The following is an 18,106-nucleotide window of genomic DNA, read 5'->3' on the forward strand; positions in this document are numbered from 1 at the left end:
TGATAGAAAATGACAATTCTAATATATCCAACCAAGTTTAAATTGTAAAAATTAAAAAGGACGATAAATTATAAAAGGTTGAAGCAAAAACCAAAAACAAACCCAAAAAAAATTAAAAAGAAATCCAAAAAATCCCAAAAATTCCGATAAACTACTAAATTCAATGTTAAATCTAATCGCATCTAGTATTCAAGAAGAGAACGTTAGACAGTATTAAGTATAGGAACCTAAAAATATCTAGTGTAAAAATGAAAAGTCCAAACGGATCAATTGGATCGATTGGCAGCCTGCAAACATCGGCGGCGCCAAGTTTGTCCGGCAGTAAGACAACATTGAACCGACCAAAATCAGAAGAGCCTGAAGAGCCGGAGGAGACATTTCTCGAAAAAGCAAAATTCTACACTTCGCTATGCTTAGGTGAGTGAATCCTTTTTTAATATGTTTTATTCATTTACTAAGAATCGAAAATTTATCGCAATGTCGTCTGTCCTGTCGTTCTCTATGGTTCTGAGTGTTGGCCAACTATAAAAGATAATGAACGACGTCTTGTGGTAATGGAGACGAAGATGTTACGTTGGACTAGTGGCGTCACACGTTTTGATTACATCCGAAATGAAGATATCCGCGATCGTTATGGAGTTGCACCGATCGTGGGAAATTTGCGAGAAAGGTGTCTTCGATGGTATGGTCATGTAATTCGTGCTAACGAGAGTTCACTTGCCAAGATTGTTCTGAACATCGAAGTCAATGGTAAACGACCAAAAGGCAGGCCGAAACAACGGTAGCTCGATACGCTGGATGGCGACTTAAAAGCATCAATATTGCACCCAGATCAGGCATCCGATAGAGCCAAATGGCGAAGCCGATCACGACGAGCCAACCCCGCTTGTGAATGGGAAAAAGGCTGAAGAAAAAGAAGACTAAGAACGTATTGATAAGTAGAGCAGTGACGGAATAAAAAATATTAGACCTCCCAGCACTAGGAGGAAGGAAAATATGAGGGACGGGGGGTTTTAAAAGCCGATAGTCTTGTAACCATTCTTGTGGTAATTACAGAGGTGAACCCAATCTGCCTGTACAGCCAAAAAGTACGAGATGCGTCAGTTAATAAATCAGATTTGTTCCGTGAATTGGCTTTGCAGGCCCGATGGTGGCCTTGCGAAACCCATATCGTTCGAATGTACTTTCGAACCTCGACTTTCGCGGTAACTAAAGAGCACTCACTGCACGTGTGTGTGATTCCTGCTTGATTAGGGAAGGAACGTGAGCGAAAGCTATCGGATGATCATAGCAAGCTAGGCGGTGCTGCCCCAGCACTGGACACTCGTCTATGTGAACCCTGTCAACTTGAAATGCAAAGAAAACCTAGACCATCCAAAATAGTTTGAAGACTTCGCCTGGTCAGCATTATTAGACGAAGGTTCCACCCAAAAACGGCAATAATGGGCAAATAAGTTGGGTGCCGGTCAACGGCCAAATCCCCTCGTCCGGGGAAAATCCACAAGCTAGAAAAGTAGGAGCCCTATCAACTGAACGGAAGGTAGATGGAGTGGCGGAAAACGGACTGTGAGCTGTTGGTTCTTCGCATCGGATCATGATCGGGAAATCGCGGGATTCACTTGGCTAGCTCTTTAGATCGTTGCAAAATCGAGTCACTTTAGCTAGAAGACGATGCAGAACGATGGAGGGCCAGGGTGGTGGAGGGGGGGGGGGGTGGATTATTAGGGCCTGCTGAAACGATCAAACGATTATTGCTGAACACTACCGGCAGCAACTCCGCAACTTGAATTATGCGCTCATTGAAAGTGGAATGAGCGCGGAGAGAATAAAATTATTTTGCAACAGGACAATGCCCTAGCCCACACCATCACTTCGGTGAAAAACACCATTTCCCCACTTGCTTTATAAATACCAGAAGTTTCTTGAATTACACTGTCTTCTGTTCGTGGTTTTATCGATTACACGCCATTGCACGCCTCTTCCTCCTTTTTGTTGCTCCCCCATTTCATTTTCAACGATACGGAGCTTCAGTTTCACTATCAGCACACTTAATATTATGGAAGTGATAAGGAAGTTGCGCAACAAGCACAAAGACGAACACAAACCTTCACAACTAAGCGGGATTCGAACCCGGGGCAGCGACGATTAACCAACTTAACCATCGCGTTTTTGTATTTTGTTTGGTTTGAAAGGGGGCTGCTGATGTTATCTTCGTGAGCGAAACACTTAACATAATATATGAATTTATATACCTTACATTTTAGCCTATGTCGGTAGAGCCTTGAGCCTTGATGGAATAGTTTACTACAAGTGAATGATCAAAAGAGCGGCATCGTTCGGTTCACACTTCGGACTTTTCAGCTATTATCAATAGTACGATTATTGGTATCCTATTCAGACCAGCAGTAACCCGAAATTACGAATGCCTCCTCCTGCCGTCCAGGTCTTTATTCCCCACAATTCCTTGGTATCATGACTGACTTAACTATTATGATATCAAAAATTTTTATTCATATTTCATAAGGAGCACAAGAGTGAGTTTTTTGTTGAGGATGCTGGGAGTCCTGATTCCGTACCCACTTGGTGACGGACCGGACTTGGAAACCGAGTTACTTCCTCGTTTGTAGTCCACAGACTCCTCTTTTTTGAGTTAAACCCAAGTTTTCAAAAAAGAACGAACAAGTTGACTGACGATCGTCCAGGGCAGAGGCAACTCATCGGACGCTTCCTCACGTGAGGCCTCAGACTGTAAGAAGGAAAAATTTACGGACCTTTCGTTTCCCAAAACGACACTTCAAAACTTCGCATAGCTCGTCAACGACAAGGTACCATCACGACCCTGTAATGTACATAACATATAAAATGATCACTGATTGAACCAAAAACATCGAAAGAGTCGCTCCTTGTCGTAAAAAAAAGGAGAGGTCTAGAAAAAGTATCCGAAAACCTAAAAGGGAAAACAGCGAGAATCCGTTATTATTTATCTGGAATCCGATAACGAGATGAGAATACACCATTAGCGACGACTGGATCCAACACCTAGCTGAGACTCCCACTGCCTAACTAAATGTTGCCACTCATCTGTTTCTTCTTTTCCACAAAGAGAAGCGAAGCCACGCTAAAATCCGCACCTATCTAGTTTTCTCTGTTGGAAGGGTGACGGGATACGAATTATTAGAAAGGATATTAAGTCCCTGATTACATCTGAATACTCGCGACCAACCAACATCCTCCTCCCAAAAGAAGCAGAAATGGTTTATTTTTCACCCTTCTGTCTTGATTCGATTCAGAAAGCTGATCGATTACAAAATATTTGGGACGACCAGGCATAGTACCTCAGTAAGTCCTTGGTTTCCAATTAAATACTCTTAAACCATTGCCGCATTCGAGGAGAGATTAGCAACCGTGCTTCGAAAACTATGAAAAGAATCGTCATTCACTAAGTCCGGACAGCACGACCTTTTAGCCTTCAGACGACGAGGTCCGTCTTCCAGAGACTTAAGGGAGGCTCCCTTGCGCATCTCTAGCGACATTTGGAAGTCTTCCCTTGCGAAGTCCACAAAACAACACTGAATACACAAGAATTACTAGACTTTCATGCTATTCTAATCAAAATGGGGTAGGAAAAGCCATTCTTTAGGACGGAATGGGCGGGATGAGGCTTAGGAATACTTGCTCCGGCGGAAAAGGCATGTAACCTAAAGTTTGAAAAATCAAATCAAATGCACATGGAGCCCAGCCCAAAACAAAGTCGAGAAACCGTTGTATTTCCATCCGACACACCAAAACGAAATTTGGAGTCGAAATAGGCTTACTTCCACCAGTTTACTTATTTGAAACCAAATATTGGCTCTGAACCTACGAATGCAGTGTCTTACGTTGGGCGTCATTGATAATGGCTTGCTGAAATCCCAGTTCGCCGAAGCCAACTAACAGGGCAGAATTATTTCCAAACATTTAAAGAGAGTGGCCAAATTTACCGTGAACGTTCGCTCGCAAATAATGCAGTTCCTCTTAAGTATCCCATCCACGCGCGCTTCCACGGTTCTATGCTAGTCAGGCTCGATGAAGGATAAAGGTTAAATCAAATTATTTGCATTCCGTGAAGCCATGCATACTATAATATACAACTAAATGAACTTGAGGGGTGTGTCGGATACCAGGTCAAAGATAACACATGGTGGTACGTCTCGCTGTCGTATTTCGTTGGAGATATTGATTGTTTTTGAAAGTGATCAAGTGGTGGTAATCAACGCCAGCCTTGCCAGTCAAATCAACTTTGTTGCATACAAGTTTGCAATTTAAATATATTCCCTACTTCCAAATCTTTCAACTTTGCATCTGGTATTCAGTGTTCTCCTAGGAGCCTCGACCTACTCTGCACAAGTGCCGGACACTGTCCCAGAACGTAAAAAGAAGTTTCATCAAGTAATCAGTTGCTGGTTTAATTCGTATGTCACAGCCACGGTCTCCGTATGTTGTGTTGTTACTCCAGCATGTTTCAAACTTCTTATCGAAGTGAAACCTCGTTGTCATGTTCTCTCTTGATATCAAAGGCATGTCCTCATTGTCCCACTGACACACATGCGTTTGTGTAACTGTGGCTTGTGTACTGAGTTCAGTTCTTTCTGTCCAGATTACCGCCTCATAGGTAATCATTGGCCTTACTATTGCAATGTAGACGATACGGATATTTATGGACAATAGGTTGCAAAGTTGCCACACCCTTCTTATAGTCTGAACATGGTTTCTTCCGACTTTTGTATGCCCTCCTAGATGAAAACGGACATGAAAGCGCAACGTTACGGTAGCGTGGTGAAAGTTCAGGCCGCTTCGATACGAGCCTGGTTACCGAGTTCCAGGGAACCTATGAAGCTTGGAAAACCTGCTGGAACGTTAATTGGCGGGATTTCCAGCTCAATGGGCCTAAGGTTAACCAATTCTTTAAAGTATTTTTCGGCGTGTTTTAGTGATTTCAAATCCATTAATTCCAGACCTTATTCAGATTCACATTGTTCACACAATGTTACCCACTATTTTGCTGACTGTTAGGGTCCGGGCCAAGCAGATCCTCCATTTTTGGTGATATTTACGTGCTGACCGTTTGTTCTCGCATGATGCTTCCACATTATGTCCAATAAGCTGGCTCCTCACACCTTGATCAACATTTGTATGACATTGCCTTTTTGAGCTTCCCTAACAGTGGGGAAGCATCTACTCTTCAGCTTGTCATTCCATTACATGTTGCTCCTTTACTTTTGTCATTTCCGTTGCTTAATATATTTGCCTGATATACCTCTCAAAAGAGTAACATCAGTAGCATTGATGGACATAGAGAGAAAATCCGGGTTTTGAGTGAAAATTATGCGGAAAAACGGAGCCCGGGGTAAAAATTAACACATCGTTCAATAAGTCCCGGGACTAGCGTAGAAATGGCGCTAATAATGCCATTTATATACCAAGGTTCAGAAGTACCAACCTTCAGATAAGATGTGTCAAAATTTGATGTAATTCGAAACATAACCAAGAAAGCTATAGTGGTTAAACTGACGCTACCTTTGCAATCGTGAAAAAATGGACCAAAACGAGTTTCGTGTGTTGATAAAACATTGTTTTCTAATGGGGAAAAAACACTGTTCAAGCTCAGCAATGGCTTGAAAAACGTTATCCGGACTCTACTCCGTCGAAAACAACCATTTGAAAAAGGTTTTTTCTAAATGGCTGCCGCGTTTGCTCACAATGGAACAAAAGCAACAACGTATCAATGATTCGGAGAGCTGTTTGGCACTGTTTACTCGCAATAAACAGGATTTTTTGCGTCGATATGTGACGGTGGACGAAACATGGATTCACCATTTCACTCCGGAGTCAAGTCGGCAGTCAGCTGAATGGCGTACGACCGGTAAAAGCCGCCCGAAGCGTCCAAAAACACAACAGTCGGCCGGCAAAGTGATGGCGTCCGTATTCTGGGATGCGAATGGTATAATTTTCATTGACTACCTCGAAAAAGGAAAAACCATTAATAGCGACTACTACATGGTGTTATTGGATTGTTTGAAGGCCGAAATAGCGAAAAAAAGCCCACACATGAAGAAGAAGAAAGTCATCTTTCATCAAGACAACGCACCGTGCCACAAGTCAATCAAAACGATGATCAAATTCAACGAATTAGGCTTCCAACTGCTTCCTCATCCTCCGTACTCGCCGGATCTGGCCCCCAGCGACTGCTGGCTCTTTGCGGATCTCAAAAAGATGCTCCGGGGAAAAAGATTTGGCTCAAATGAGGAGGTGATCGCTGCTACTGAGGCTCATTTTGAGTCAAAAGACAAATCGTTCTACAAACATGGCATTAAAAAGTTAGAGAAGCGTTGGAATGATTGTATAACCCTTGAGGGAAATTATGTTGATGAATAATAAAGAATTTTGCCGATAAAATGTTGTTTTCGTAGTTTGTCCCGGGACTTATTGAACGATGTGTTATACTGGTCTTGGGTGAAAATTCTGCTGGCCCTCTATTATCCTTTTTTCCATTGAAGTTGCTATTCCTGGCCCACGAGAAAACTCCAGGTCCGGGGGGACTGCCTCTCCGTTTCCACCCGCGCACGTCAGGCCTTGTTGCATTGCATTTAAAAAACAATCAAATTTATCCCTTAATTAAATATATTCAATCAAAATAACATTTTCTTTTTAATTTCAGGTACAACCGCAATTTTATCGATTTTTGCATTTCTATTTCTAATTCCGTTCGTTGTTGATCCCGCAATATCGACAATTATTGCCGATTATGATCCCGTGCCAGTCACTTGTGTGGTTACGGAACATATTTATGCGGAAGGAATGAAAAACTGTAGCTGGAGTTCATGTCGTGAGGGTTGCACAACTGCAGCAATTAGGTAAATCCCCAAATCTAATCCGATAATCTCACCAAGGAGAATTACTAATTAAAAAGAAATTAATTCCCTCAGATGTCATCAACTATTGGTGAACTACACACGAATACCCTTCGAAGAATGGCAAAGCAAACCCAGGGACATAGACACTATCGAGTGGGACGTAAGTGATACGAAATTCCTGATTAACTCTGAAGGTTGCGGATATCCGCCACGAGTTAATTGCAGTGTATTCGCAAAACAGCATGGGTAAGTACTACTTTCCGAACTTCGCAACCCCGTATAACCCTAAAGCTTATTTTCCATGAAAAAAGGACACAATTTTCACAGAAAATTTCAATTGAATTTTAGATACTCGCACGTTGGTGAGCCGTTCCCATGCTACTACAGTCGAGCTTATCCTGAAGTTGTAATTGGACGTTACTCTTGGGAGGATAATCTCAAGCATTTAATCCTGTCGCTGATAATCCCCAATGTCATATTTGCTGTTTCGATTGGTGTGCTCAGCTACTGGTATTGTCCGTGTTGTGATAAGGCGTGCCACAAATCGTCTAGGGTTTATGCTGAGAAATTTCCAGTGAAAGAAGAGTGAGTTTTCCCCGAATAATTTAGAACCGTGTTGTATGCTCTTTTCAGTTGTTCTCTATTCATTTGGATGTCTCGTTTGTCATATGAATGTTAATTGTTGATTTCGGAGCTGCCTGTATTTATTTTGTTAACGTATTGATATGAACGTACCTCGATGCGACCGTATGAACGCACAATTTATTGAGCCTTAATGTTTGTGATATAAAGTCTCGTTAACCTGATTAAGCTTAAGCTTGTCTCGACCAAAGCTATACAATCAAATCATTTATCATTCTCAGATGTTCAATGTCCATTGCCTTAAATACTAATTTTTGTCGATGCATGCGAATTCGAGTTCAGCTTGTTTAAGTCTAAGAAAATTGTTCATATTATAAAGAAATTGTTAGGAATAAATCATGTGATTGGCTTAGAGAAAGAATTATCACTTTTTTTAATCCTATGCAGAATAAGCATGTCCTTTTCTATGCTGTCAACTATAGGCAAGTTAACTGAAAATCGACCAAAGCTATCTAGCAAAATTTAATAAAAACGCGCAAACTTTAATTTTTAAAAATTATCTAAATACAAGATTTGAGATTTAACTAGGATATGAAAGCAGCTGTAGTCAGTTTAGACCAATAATAAAGACTTAATGCCTGCTTTGACGTTCAATATTTTATCCACAACCTTAGGTTTCCTTAGATCCAATATATCATCGTAAATAGTAGCCTAGTCAATTTCTTCATAGTCAATACTTTTGAAACTTTGATTTCCGGGGTATCTTAATACTACCAGGTTTTCAAGTTAGTTTAGATTAAGGTTCATGATAGTGAGTCCCGCAAATTAAAAGTTGAGACATAGTGGAGAGTCCCTAATAAAATAGCCATTTTGTTGTAAACGGTTAAAATACTATGGGCGGGAAATGAGTACCTCCAATATCCTGAGTTTGTCAATTCGGCTACCTGCCAGAGGGCGGTCATCACAGGCATGCAAAGAATTACCCAAAAATGAGACGAATCCTGAGAGGCGTCTTATCTCTCTCTCTCTCTCCCCCTGGAAACATTCTTTTTGCGTAGAAATTATATCACCTCCCATATCGAAACCAATAGAAACCTTGATTTTGTTTTAGATTGAGAGAGCTCTGAGTAGGCATGCTTTTGATGACGGACCGGACCAATTGAGGCAAAAGTGTCCTCCCTTTTCGCCACATTCATAGTTTCATTCATTACGGAGATAACTCATCTGACAATACTTTACCCTTTTTTGGTAGCAAAGGATCGCCAGGATTTGATTTTTCCCTTATTTTCATCCGAAAGCACAAACCGGGTGGGAATTTTATCGGACCAAAGTCGCCTGGCTACTTTAAATTGAAGGAGCTCTGAGTGTACATGCCAGTCATGAAGGGATCCTAATTATTTTTGGCGAAACTGCATCACATTATCTTTGCTGAATGTTGTAATTTATACGTATCTGTTGGACACGATAAATACTTTTGGCGGAGTTTTTAATTGTGGTTAAAAATCCCAGTCACGGCTACTACTGGGAGAAAATACTTTTTCAATTAGTTTGCATATATGCTTCTAGATGAGTGGTTTCGAAAGCCACTCAGTAACATTGAAGTGCAATTTTCCTGCGAAGTAGAGGGACAGGCAAATTCAGATCAATCTATTAATCGGTTCTCTAGTTTTTTTTTTGCAGTTTTATTGACAATTTGTTCAAACTGCCTCATTCCACTGAACGCATTTTTTTTTTAATTAAATTACCTTTCTTTTTTGGTGGGTACAAGTAGTCTCTCTCTAAAGTGCACCACAATCAACGCTATGATGTGTTGATATGTCACAATTGTCAAGATCATGATAGTCGAAAGGAGCAAGAGATTTAGAATCCACCGAGTTCTAATTCTTAGATCCAGTCCTACTCTTAGAAACATCCTAGGGGTCGCTAAAAATTAGTTTATTTAGGTGTTATTGCCTGGTTCTAGTAAGGACTCAGTAATTGCAAAGAAAGTTCATAAATGCCTTGCCCCTGCCCTCCCTCTGCAACTTCGGTAGTGCGTATTACAAGGTATGCGTAATCTGACGACATGGTCCCCTATTAAACACGCGCAGCCTGCCGTGATCCTCTTTGCGTCCAAAGGGACTCGCTAGAAAGCTTCCCTGCCTGAATTTTATTGTAGGATGGGTAAATCTTTCTTGATTCACAGAAATAATGATTTGACGTCGGATACCAGTCGACTTAGCTGTGAATGAGTACCTGGGTCAAATCAGGGTAATAATCTCCGGCGAGCGCAATGCTGACCACATTGCCTCCTATAGGGTACTGTAATCATATAGTGTAGCGTTACGGTCTTGAATGAAGTGCTCTCTCTCTCTCTGCTCTTACTTCAAGGCCCTGATCCAATATGTATTGTTGCGCCATCGATTATTAATTACTGATGCGATGCCTTTTGGCGGCTAGGATTGCATAATCTCCAAATGAGACAATCTCCATAGCGTGTTCAAAAATGCGGTTGAGGTAGTAACTTCGTTTCGCCAGAAGGTCCTCCCCAGGAGAAAAGGAGGGTTTCTAATGCTTTTCTTCGAGAATCTTATTCTCTTTTTTGAGTCCTTAAAGCATTCCTATACAGCTTCAAATCTCCCTAACATGGCTGGCTATGTTCATGATTGTAGCAGATTTCGACAGACCTTCATTTCACAACGGTGGAAGGGTCTTTTTGCTACCTTTTATTGGGCACGAGACTCTTAAAGTCAGTACAACGTACTTTTCTAAGGCTAAGGGCTAAGATGATATCAAGGATCTCCTTCTTCTCAGCTGTTCCAATTTTCTTAGTTAGAAAAAGCAGGAAGTTTGTTGTACTAGGATTAATATTAGTTAATTTCCGTATTTCCCAAGTGTATGTGTTTTGGTACCATTGAAGCCTATCAATATGTTAATCTTGTTTGAGTTGATATAGTTTTTCTGATACTTTTGGAAATCTCGAGCGGTCGTGAGCTATGTAGTGCGAGGAGACATACAAGTTTTCCACTACTACCGACTCCAGTTAGATTCATGGAACCTCTGGACTCAATATATTTTAGTCAGTAAAATAATTTTTCCTGCTTGCCTTGGAGCTTGTTTATAATCATACCTTCTCCAGGCTCCTCCTATATCAATGTGAACCATCAGCAACAAAAACTCTCTTAGGAATCTTGCTATATGGAATTAACATGACCCTTATACCCTGCTGATCTTGATGATGTGTCAGCTCAGAAAATCTCAGGGGTACTGGTCCTCGTAAACTATAACTAATTTGAAGAAATCAAAACATGGGAAAGGCGCTTCTAAGGGAGTACTCAACCGAAATTCCAACTAGCTTAACTTTCACTATATTCCACATCTTCAGTGACAGTTTGCTACAAATAAAATCAGCGTCCACGAGTGTTACCAGTAAATAAAACTTGGACTTTGACTTTGAGCCTTCCCCTAGTTCCCCATTTTTTTCTTTGGTTTAACTAAAATACATTGCCTATACTTCTTTGGGAATTGTTGGCGATTTTTACATTTTCTTTCTAAGGGTCTTCTTAGTGAGGCACTTTGCGCTACTCTAAAGCAAGTTTTGCTTGACACATGAGGTAAACAATGGAAATTTACCTAATCTGTCAAGGCCAAGAAATCTGTGTGGCAGCCCATATTAGATCCTGATCAACCATGTCAAACACTTCCAAAATCCACAAAAATCTGAAGCATAGAGAAGAGTACCGTTATGGGGACTGTTCTTCCTGTAGGTTATCTTCTATGCGCTTTTCTATTCTATGACGGATTAGAAAGGAAGGCCACCCTCAATCTAGTAGTGAAATTCTCCTCCAATTGTTGTGGTTAGTCAAACCAGTCGTCACATCGGTGTCCATCTTTAGAAATTCTGCAAGAATCAGATCCCTTTACTTCGTAATTCTGCAAATATTGATGGCTTCTTTTTTTTCTTCAGCCTTTGTCTCGTTCACAAGCGGGTTCGGTGCGTCGTGATTGGTTTCGCCATTTAGTTCTATCGAAAACCTGACCTGGATGCAATTGCAAGGCTTTTAAATCTCCATCCAGCGAATCAAGCCACCACTGTTTCAGCGGCCTTTTGGTCGCTTACGATTGACTTCGATGTTCAGACCAATCTTGGCAAGTGAATTCTCGTTAGCGCGAATTACGTGACCATACCATTGAAGACGCCTCTCTCGTAGTTTCTCCACTATCGGTGCAATCCCACATAAATCGTGGATATCCTCATTTCGAATGTGATCAAAACGTATCACGCCAGTAGTTCAATGCAACATCTTCATCTCCATTACCACAAGACGCCGGTCATTGTGTTTTATAGTCGGCCAACACTCAGAACTATAGAGGACGACAGGGCGGACAACATTGCGGTAAATTTTAGATTTGAGACGTTCGTTTATACGTCGATCACAGAGAACACCAGTTGCTGAATATCAGTTCATACAGGTTGCGTTAATGCGTGAAGCAATTTCATAACACAGTTCTGCACTCATGTATTGGTTGACTTTCCTCTATACTGCTGCTGGATTCCCAGCCTCCCCTACCATGGAATTAGATATAAGAGATAAGTAGGTTTTCCGTGTATGGTTGTAAGGCTTATACCAACCCTACAACAAAGAGTCAGCTGCTAGAAGACTAAATAAAGGTGAAGTAAATCCAGCGGCAAAGGGGCACTGAATGTCTTGGTGCAACTTTGGGGTAGGGACAAGGTAGCTAACTGGCATGTGACCCATGTGGTTAATGCATTGGTGTGTCGGGGTGTAGATGGCGCTAAGATGGTTTTCTTGTGTGTGCCTACCCATCCCATGTGGCTTGCAATACGTGGGCGCACACCAATGTATTGCATCACATACGCTACACTAACACCAGACCTTAGGCGCGAAATTTTTCTCCCGCAATTACTACCGCGGTTGAACATGCGCAATGATTTTTCTCTACTGTTAAATTTTGAACAATGCGCTGGGAATTGAATCTTCTGTATATAGTCTTCTTAGTAGGCTGGCACATTTTTTTTCCACTTTTAGGCGCCAATTATACACGCACGCTGTTGATGTTTTATCAGGTGTTTACCGGATTTTGTGTTTATGGGTGGGAACCAACACAGTCTTGGGAACTATACTGCCCTTTGTTAACTCAATAACAATATCAACTATCTTTGCCATTGAATTGGGGGACAGCCCAGGGTGACATCATCTGTGTTGTTTTTTTGTTGATATTGATGGATAAAATTCTATGAAGATTGTGCAAGAGTGGATAGAAAGAAGTGGCATATTCTGACGATTTCTTGATATTAGTTTGAGAGACGTTTTCTCTTTTATTTTAAAGAATGTTTAGGAGGGTGGGGCGCACTTGAAAAGGTGTGCGTGTCTATGTGTAGAATAAAACCAACCAAAAAGGTGCTCATGCTACTTACCGCCGAGAAAAATGTACCCCAATTTCACCTCCCTCGGTTAAATGGACAAGGATTGACTCCTTCCTCCTCCTCTGCGTATGAACCTGCTATCAGGCTTCGCTAGTCAGGCTGCTTTGTAATGAAGCACTACGGACATAACAGTATCCTAAAAGAAGCATCACGGAAACTTTGGGTATTCCCAATTTAGCGGGGCTAAGTAGAAAACTAGCAATGTATTACGAATATACAACAGGGTATTCTTTATTGTCGGATCGAGGGTAACCCACAGGGACGGAACGTGAGTATTTTCGGATAGGAACTTAGAGAGGAATAAGCAAGCCCCCGGACATGCCTGTGTTCTACTGGTGACTGTGAGGCGTGGAATCTACTTTCACTACTTGACAGCCGTTCACTCCAGATGGGATTTTACCCTCCTATAACAAAACCTAGTCACGAGAGCTTTTGGGGCAAATGCGCGCAAATTCCCTCAATATTAGGCGATTTGATTGGAGTACTGGCCTATGAGGGATCATGCAGTCATGACCCGGCATAACCTACAATTGGCATTGTTGAAGTTGCAGAGAGACAGAGTGAGACCCTTCAGCGCTTCCTTTGCGATTGTTCAGCTCTAGTCAAAGCCAAACTGCGGACACTAAGTAAACAAATCTTAGCGTGGAGGGGCTATTATCCTTCATCAATGCTACGACTGGCTTTGGAGATTTGGGTCGGCTATATTATACTTCAATTGTCCTCCTAAGAGCGGTGATGGGCTTAGGAGTTTGTGGCATGAAAACAGCGCTTCCGAGGGTTCGTTGCGCTCCTCGACTTATAGCCTCCAAGCCTACCCATTCCCGACAACAATCGTTTATCTCCAAAACGTTAGGATAGTACGCCCCAATTTCAATGCGTGCATATCAGAACTGATATCTCGTATTCAATTTTAGGTCGGGTGCAAGATTTGATGCGGTTGACAAAGAGTATGTGGTGGAGGAAGTGGCAAACAAAGGTTGCTGGAGTTCGTCCCAAGTCCCAAAAAGACGGCTTTGATTCCATATAGTTACAACCCTTGTATATTTTTCGTACAATGTCCCTAATTTGTGCATTAGAGGTAACTCTCGATTATCCGAGCTAAGTAGCCAGGGACAACCAGTTTAGCCAGGGTGCCCTTAATCCAACCCTGGTTGGCTGCCGACGAACGGAAGCAGCCTGTTGAATATCACCCTCTCCAACATTTTCTCCATAGTGTCTAAAAGACAGATAGGGTGACATGAAGTATGCGTCAGGTGGTTTTAGGGGCTTCAGTTGCATCAACAGTCTCTGTCTTTTCTACTGGGAGGGTAAAACTCCTTAGACCATGCACGATTCAAATGTACTTATGAACCATGCGGGCCTGATTTTATCAGCCAACTTTAGAACTTTGTTCGGCATCCCTTCCAATCACGGAGCCTTATTGTCCCTTATTCGCCCACAGATATCCCGTACTTCCTCCTCGGTCATCCCGAGGATTGAGAAGACGGCTTATTGAACCATAGGATGAGATCCGCTTTCTTCCTGTTTTGGGAAAGGCATTGCGATCTTTTTGAACAAGAGTCACGGTTAAGTCACTTGAGGTGATTTTTGCCCAGAAATCATGTTCATTACTCATATTTGCGGCTCGTACTTGCCTCAAAGTACAACTGCAACTGCAATTCCGCTTACTTTCCATATAACATTCTTAAGGCTACTTTGAAGATCGCGGTATTCCTTCTCCGACTGCCAATGTTCTGGTTTCCTCGCCAGGAATGTCTCTTCCTCGAAAGCTCCAATGGACAACCCAGCTATCCTGGTTTATCTACTTCTATTGCTGACTAGACTGCCGCCTCCCCGTTCCTAATATCGAGAAAAATGGCCTGATCATCGGGCTCACTCACCTGCCAGACCATCCCTCTCGCAAACGAGGATGCGAAGGTTTCAAGTTGGATTTAGCCTCTGGTGTTCGTCACTTGACTTTCTTAGTCTAAGGCCTATGTGTTGAAATCGCTGGCAATGATTTTGGGGCTGTGACTGTTGCTTTTGCCTGTACAAAGCCGGCTCTCTGCAATGTCATTGCAATGGCTTCCCGTCCATATGCCCATATGGCCACATTTCCCGATGAGTCTCTCACCCACCTAGCATTAACGTAATTTCAGTAAAGTTCACATGTAAACAAGACGATGGCCTGGTTCAACGTATTTTGCGTTTTGCTGGTGGCTCAGTAGAGTTAGAATCTACTGTCACTGCTTGGCAGCAGCTGACTTCAAATGATGAAAATCAACCGAAATTTGGTCCTCCTAGGACAAAACCTGATTATGAGAGTTTTCGGGGCAGATGTGCGCGAACGTGTACAAAATAATGACAATTTGAACGGGGCATATACTATACCGTCAGGCTGGGCATACGATATAATTCGCATTGTTAAAGTTGTAGAGAGGAAGCAGAGACCACCAAGGACTTCCTTTATGATTATTCAGGTCTAGTCGGAGCAAGGCTTGAAAGTGATGACCAATTGTAGTGTGGGGGAACTGCCGTCCTTTAAGAATTCTACTGACCTGTTCCTGTCCTATACATATATTAATTTTATCTAGTTTTAGTTCCTGTTGATGTTCGTATCATCCCCCAAGTTCTTCGTTAGTGATGAGGATTCTAAACAAGTAATGTAAATTGTATCAAGGAATAAATACCCAGAATAGAACCAAAAATCTTAAACGTAGATAGAAACTTTGGTTATGCATTTAGTTTACGATAATATACTTTAATATTCTTTTGTAGATTGCATGGAATGACTAGTTCTAAACTGCTATTTCGTAGTTCTAAAAAGCCCCCCGTTTCAATCAACGTACTGCGTGTACTTTTATTTAATTTCTCCGTAGTTTTCTAATAGTACTCTAATTCTCCATTCAAAACTAAGTAGTTTTCCCCCAAATAATTTCTCAATGATTTTTTAAAATATTAGAGGCATAAATTTCACGTTATTTTAGCAAACTTTTGTGCCGCAGTGATGACGAAGATGAACTGGAGTATTAGTCAACCGAAAAAAATGTAGTAGAAAAATTAATTAGAAATTATCAATCTCTAACGGCGAAATTAGTTAATAGAAATTTCTTTTTAAATTTGCCAAACTTTCAATAGTTGTATAAATACATACATGAACAGCGTAGATAAAAGTGAACAATTAAATGAGATATTTTTCCACATATTTGCACGTAATTAACATATTAAAAGTGATTTTTTATAATTTCTTTCTTACAAGATAATAATATACATAATATACATGTACTTAAGCTTTAAATAGTGAATATAAAAAGAGCAAACCATACATTTGTAAGGAAATAACACTTGTAAGATATTTGTTAGCTTCCAAGTAGGATTAAGCCGACGCTTTACAGCTTGCTTGTTTGCGTGAACCGGAGAACACCCTTATTGTAAATTTGTTAGCAGTAGAAAGAATTATTTCAAAATAAGATCTAAATCTACTTTACTTCCTCCAATAATATTATACAATCCGAATATGGTCAGGAGAAAGATACAACTTCTGAATCAGAGTTCGAAATTAGATGCAGACTTTCGCAGCTATTTACTCTCAATTCGAGGCTTTTCCAATCTATTTCCGTTGAGGTCTTGCAGTTTTATTATCCCTAAAGTTCCTACTTTCTCTCCACTCTGAATGACGAGGGATGTCATGCTGCTTAGTAGCATGAACTCCATATGAAGGAAGCAAAGTATAAATTTTAAGACATTGTGATATAGAATTAAATTGATGTCAAACTGCTACAAATTTGTGCAGGCGAAGATAAATTCAAAAAGGATTAAGCTGATCTCAAGCACATAATTTCACTTCAATAATTAATAGCCTTTTAACGTACTTATAAAGAATGAAATGTATTCAATGTAATGCAATACTCACACGTACATATCTCATAAGCATCCATTTTCACTATAATTTCAGAATGTGACAATACTTTCAAAAAACATTTCAGTTGGCTTCTGTGTGTTTTTCTCGATTTTCCGCATTTTGATTTCATTTTATCAACAATTTACTTTAAACAGGTTTACAAGGGCATTTTCGTAGAAAAGTGAAATGAAATCGCATCAAACTGAATCGCGACGGTGTAAGCAAATTAAAGATAGAATTAGCTACACTTGATGCTTATAAGTTACATAATTATGAGGATTCTGTACATACATACATATGTTGTTGAATTTGTTTGTGTTTATCGAAATTGAATGGACAATACATCGAAACTTAGTTTTTATAAAAATAAAATTACATTTAATCACAAGTGGAAATGCATTCTGTTCAAATTTTCATAAAATTCGCAAATCACAAGAACAAAAAAAAATCTAATGCAATTGCAGCGAAAACTAAATTTCGAATATAATTAAAAACAAATTTATTTTAACAATCTTTAGAAAATATATTCCAGAGAATACTTTCTTGCAATTAAGAAATACTTTGTCAAAAGAGTTCAATAAAAACGGCTAATGCAATCTATTAGAGTTCTTTCAATTATAGAGGAGAAGGCGAAGCCCATCGCTCTGAAACCCAATCGATTTTAAGACAAGGTCGAGCAAGATAAGAAGCGAAGCAGAGTGGGCGGCAAGAGCTCAAACGCTCAGCGACATCCAAAGAAAATTGCGCAGCAACAGTCAGCCGACGGGCCACGAAATGCGAAACCCTTCAGCAACGTGGCCAGGAGCCACTTACGTGTGGCGCTGGCGGATGGTAAATCTGCTAGTGACAAACTAGCGCCGGAGGTGTGGACCAGTGTTTAGGCCAGGCTGTCGGGGATGGTCTCCTGCACATCGAAAGCAAACACGCGGGACTCATCCCTTGCTTTGATTCCGTGGGTTCCATGTTATAGCTTACGTGGACCAGTTTTCTAGGGACCTTCTCGGTTCGTGTGTCGCTAAGATCAGCGACGCCTGGGAGGGCGTAAAGCTCAAGGTCATTCCTTACGACGAGATTCCTAGGAGACCGATCGCTCGTATATAGTTGCCGAAGATCCGCATGGATAAGCACAAGCTCGTCCAATTCCTGCGCCTTCAAAACCCCGGAATTCCCATGGATGACTGGGTTGTTATCAAGGAGGAAGAACTTTAGACAAACAGTCAATCTTTACTACTCCTTATAAACGAATAGTGCCTGGAGGCACTGAAAAAGACAGATTATAAAGTGCGGTTCGGGGTCAGGAATGTAAAGGTAAAAGTGTTCCGC

At 41.0% G+C, this 18,106-nt stretch overlaps 2 protein-coding genes across 4 annotated transcripts in view; one reads left to right on the forward strand and one right to left on the reverse strand.

Annotated features, from left to right (window-relative positions):
- LOC119647676 (cilia- and flagella-associated protein 298) overlaps positions 1 to 18,106 on the reverse strand; it is a 300,430-nt gene that overhangs the window by 111,332 nt on the left and 170,992 nt on the right. The gene's annotated exons all lie outside the window — the stretch shown is intronic.
- LOC119647677 (protein tipE) lies at positions 210 to 17,384 on the forward strand. Of its 3 annotated transcripts, none has more exons than XM_038048754.1 (5): positions 210 to 417; positions 6,698 to 6,893; positions 6,966 to 7,139; positions 7,242 to 7,478; positions 15,870 to 17,384. In XM_038048754.1, the coding sequence occupies exons 1-5, from the start codon at positions 249 to 251 to the stop codon at positions 15,913 to 15,915; spliced, it is 822 nt and encodes a 273-aa protein (XP_037904682.1). In that variant the 5' UTR covers positions 210 to 248; the 3' UTR covers positions 15,916 to 17,384. The 3 variants fall into 3 exon arrangements, with proteins under 3 accessions (XP_037904682.1, XP_037904684.1, XP_037904685.1); XM_038048756.1 differs by having other exon boundaries at positions 15,888 to 17,384; XM_038048757.1 differs by having other exon boundaries at positions 16,939 to 17,384.

The sequence above is a fragment of the Hermetia illucens genome, chromosome 2 (genome assembly GCF_905115235.1).
Source record: "Hermetia illucens chromosome 2, iHerIll2.2.curated.20191125, whole genome shotgun sequence".
Classification (NCBI taxonomy): Eukaryota; Metazoa; Arthropoda; class Insecta; order Diptera; family Stratiomyidae; genus Hermetia; species Hermetia illucens.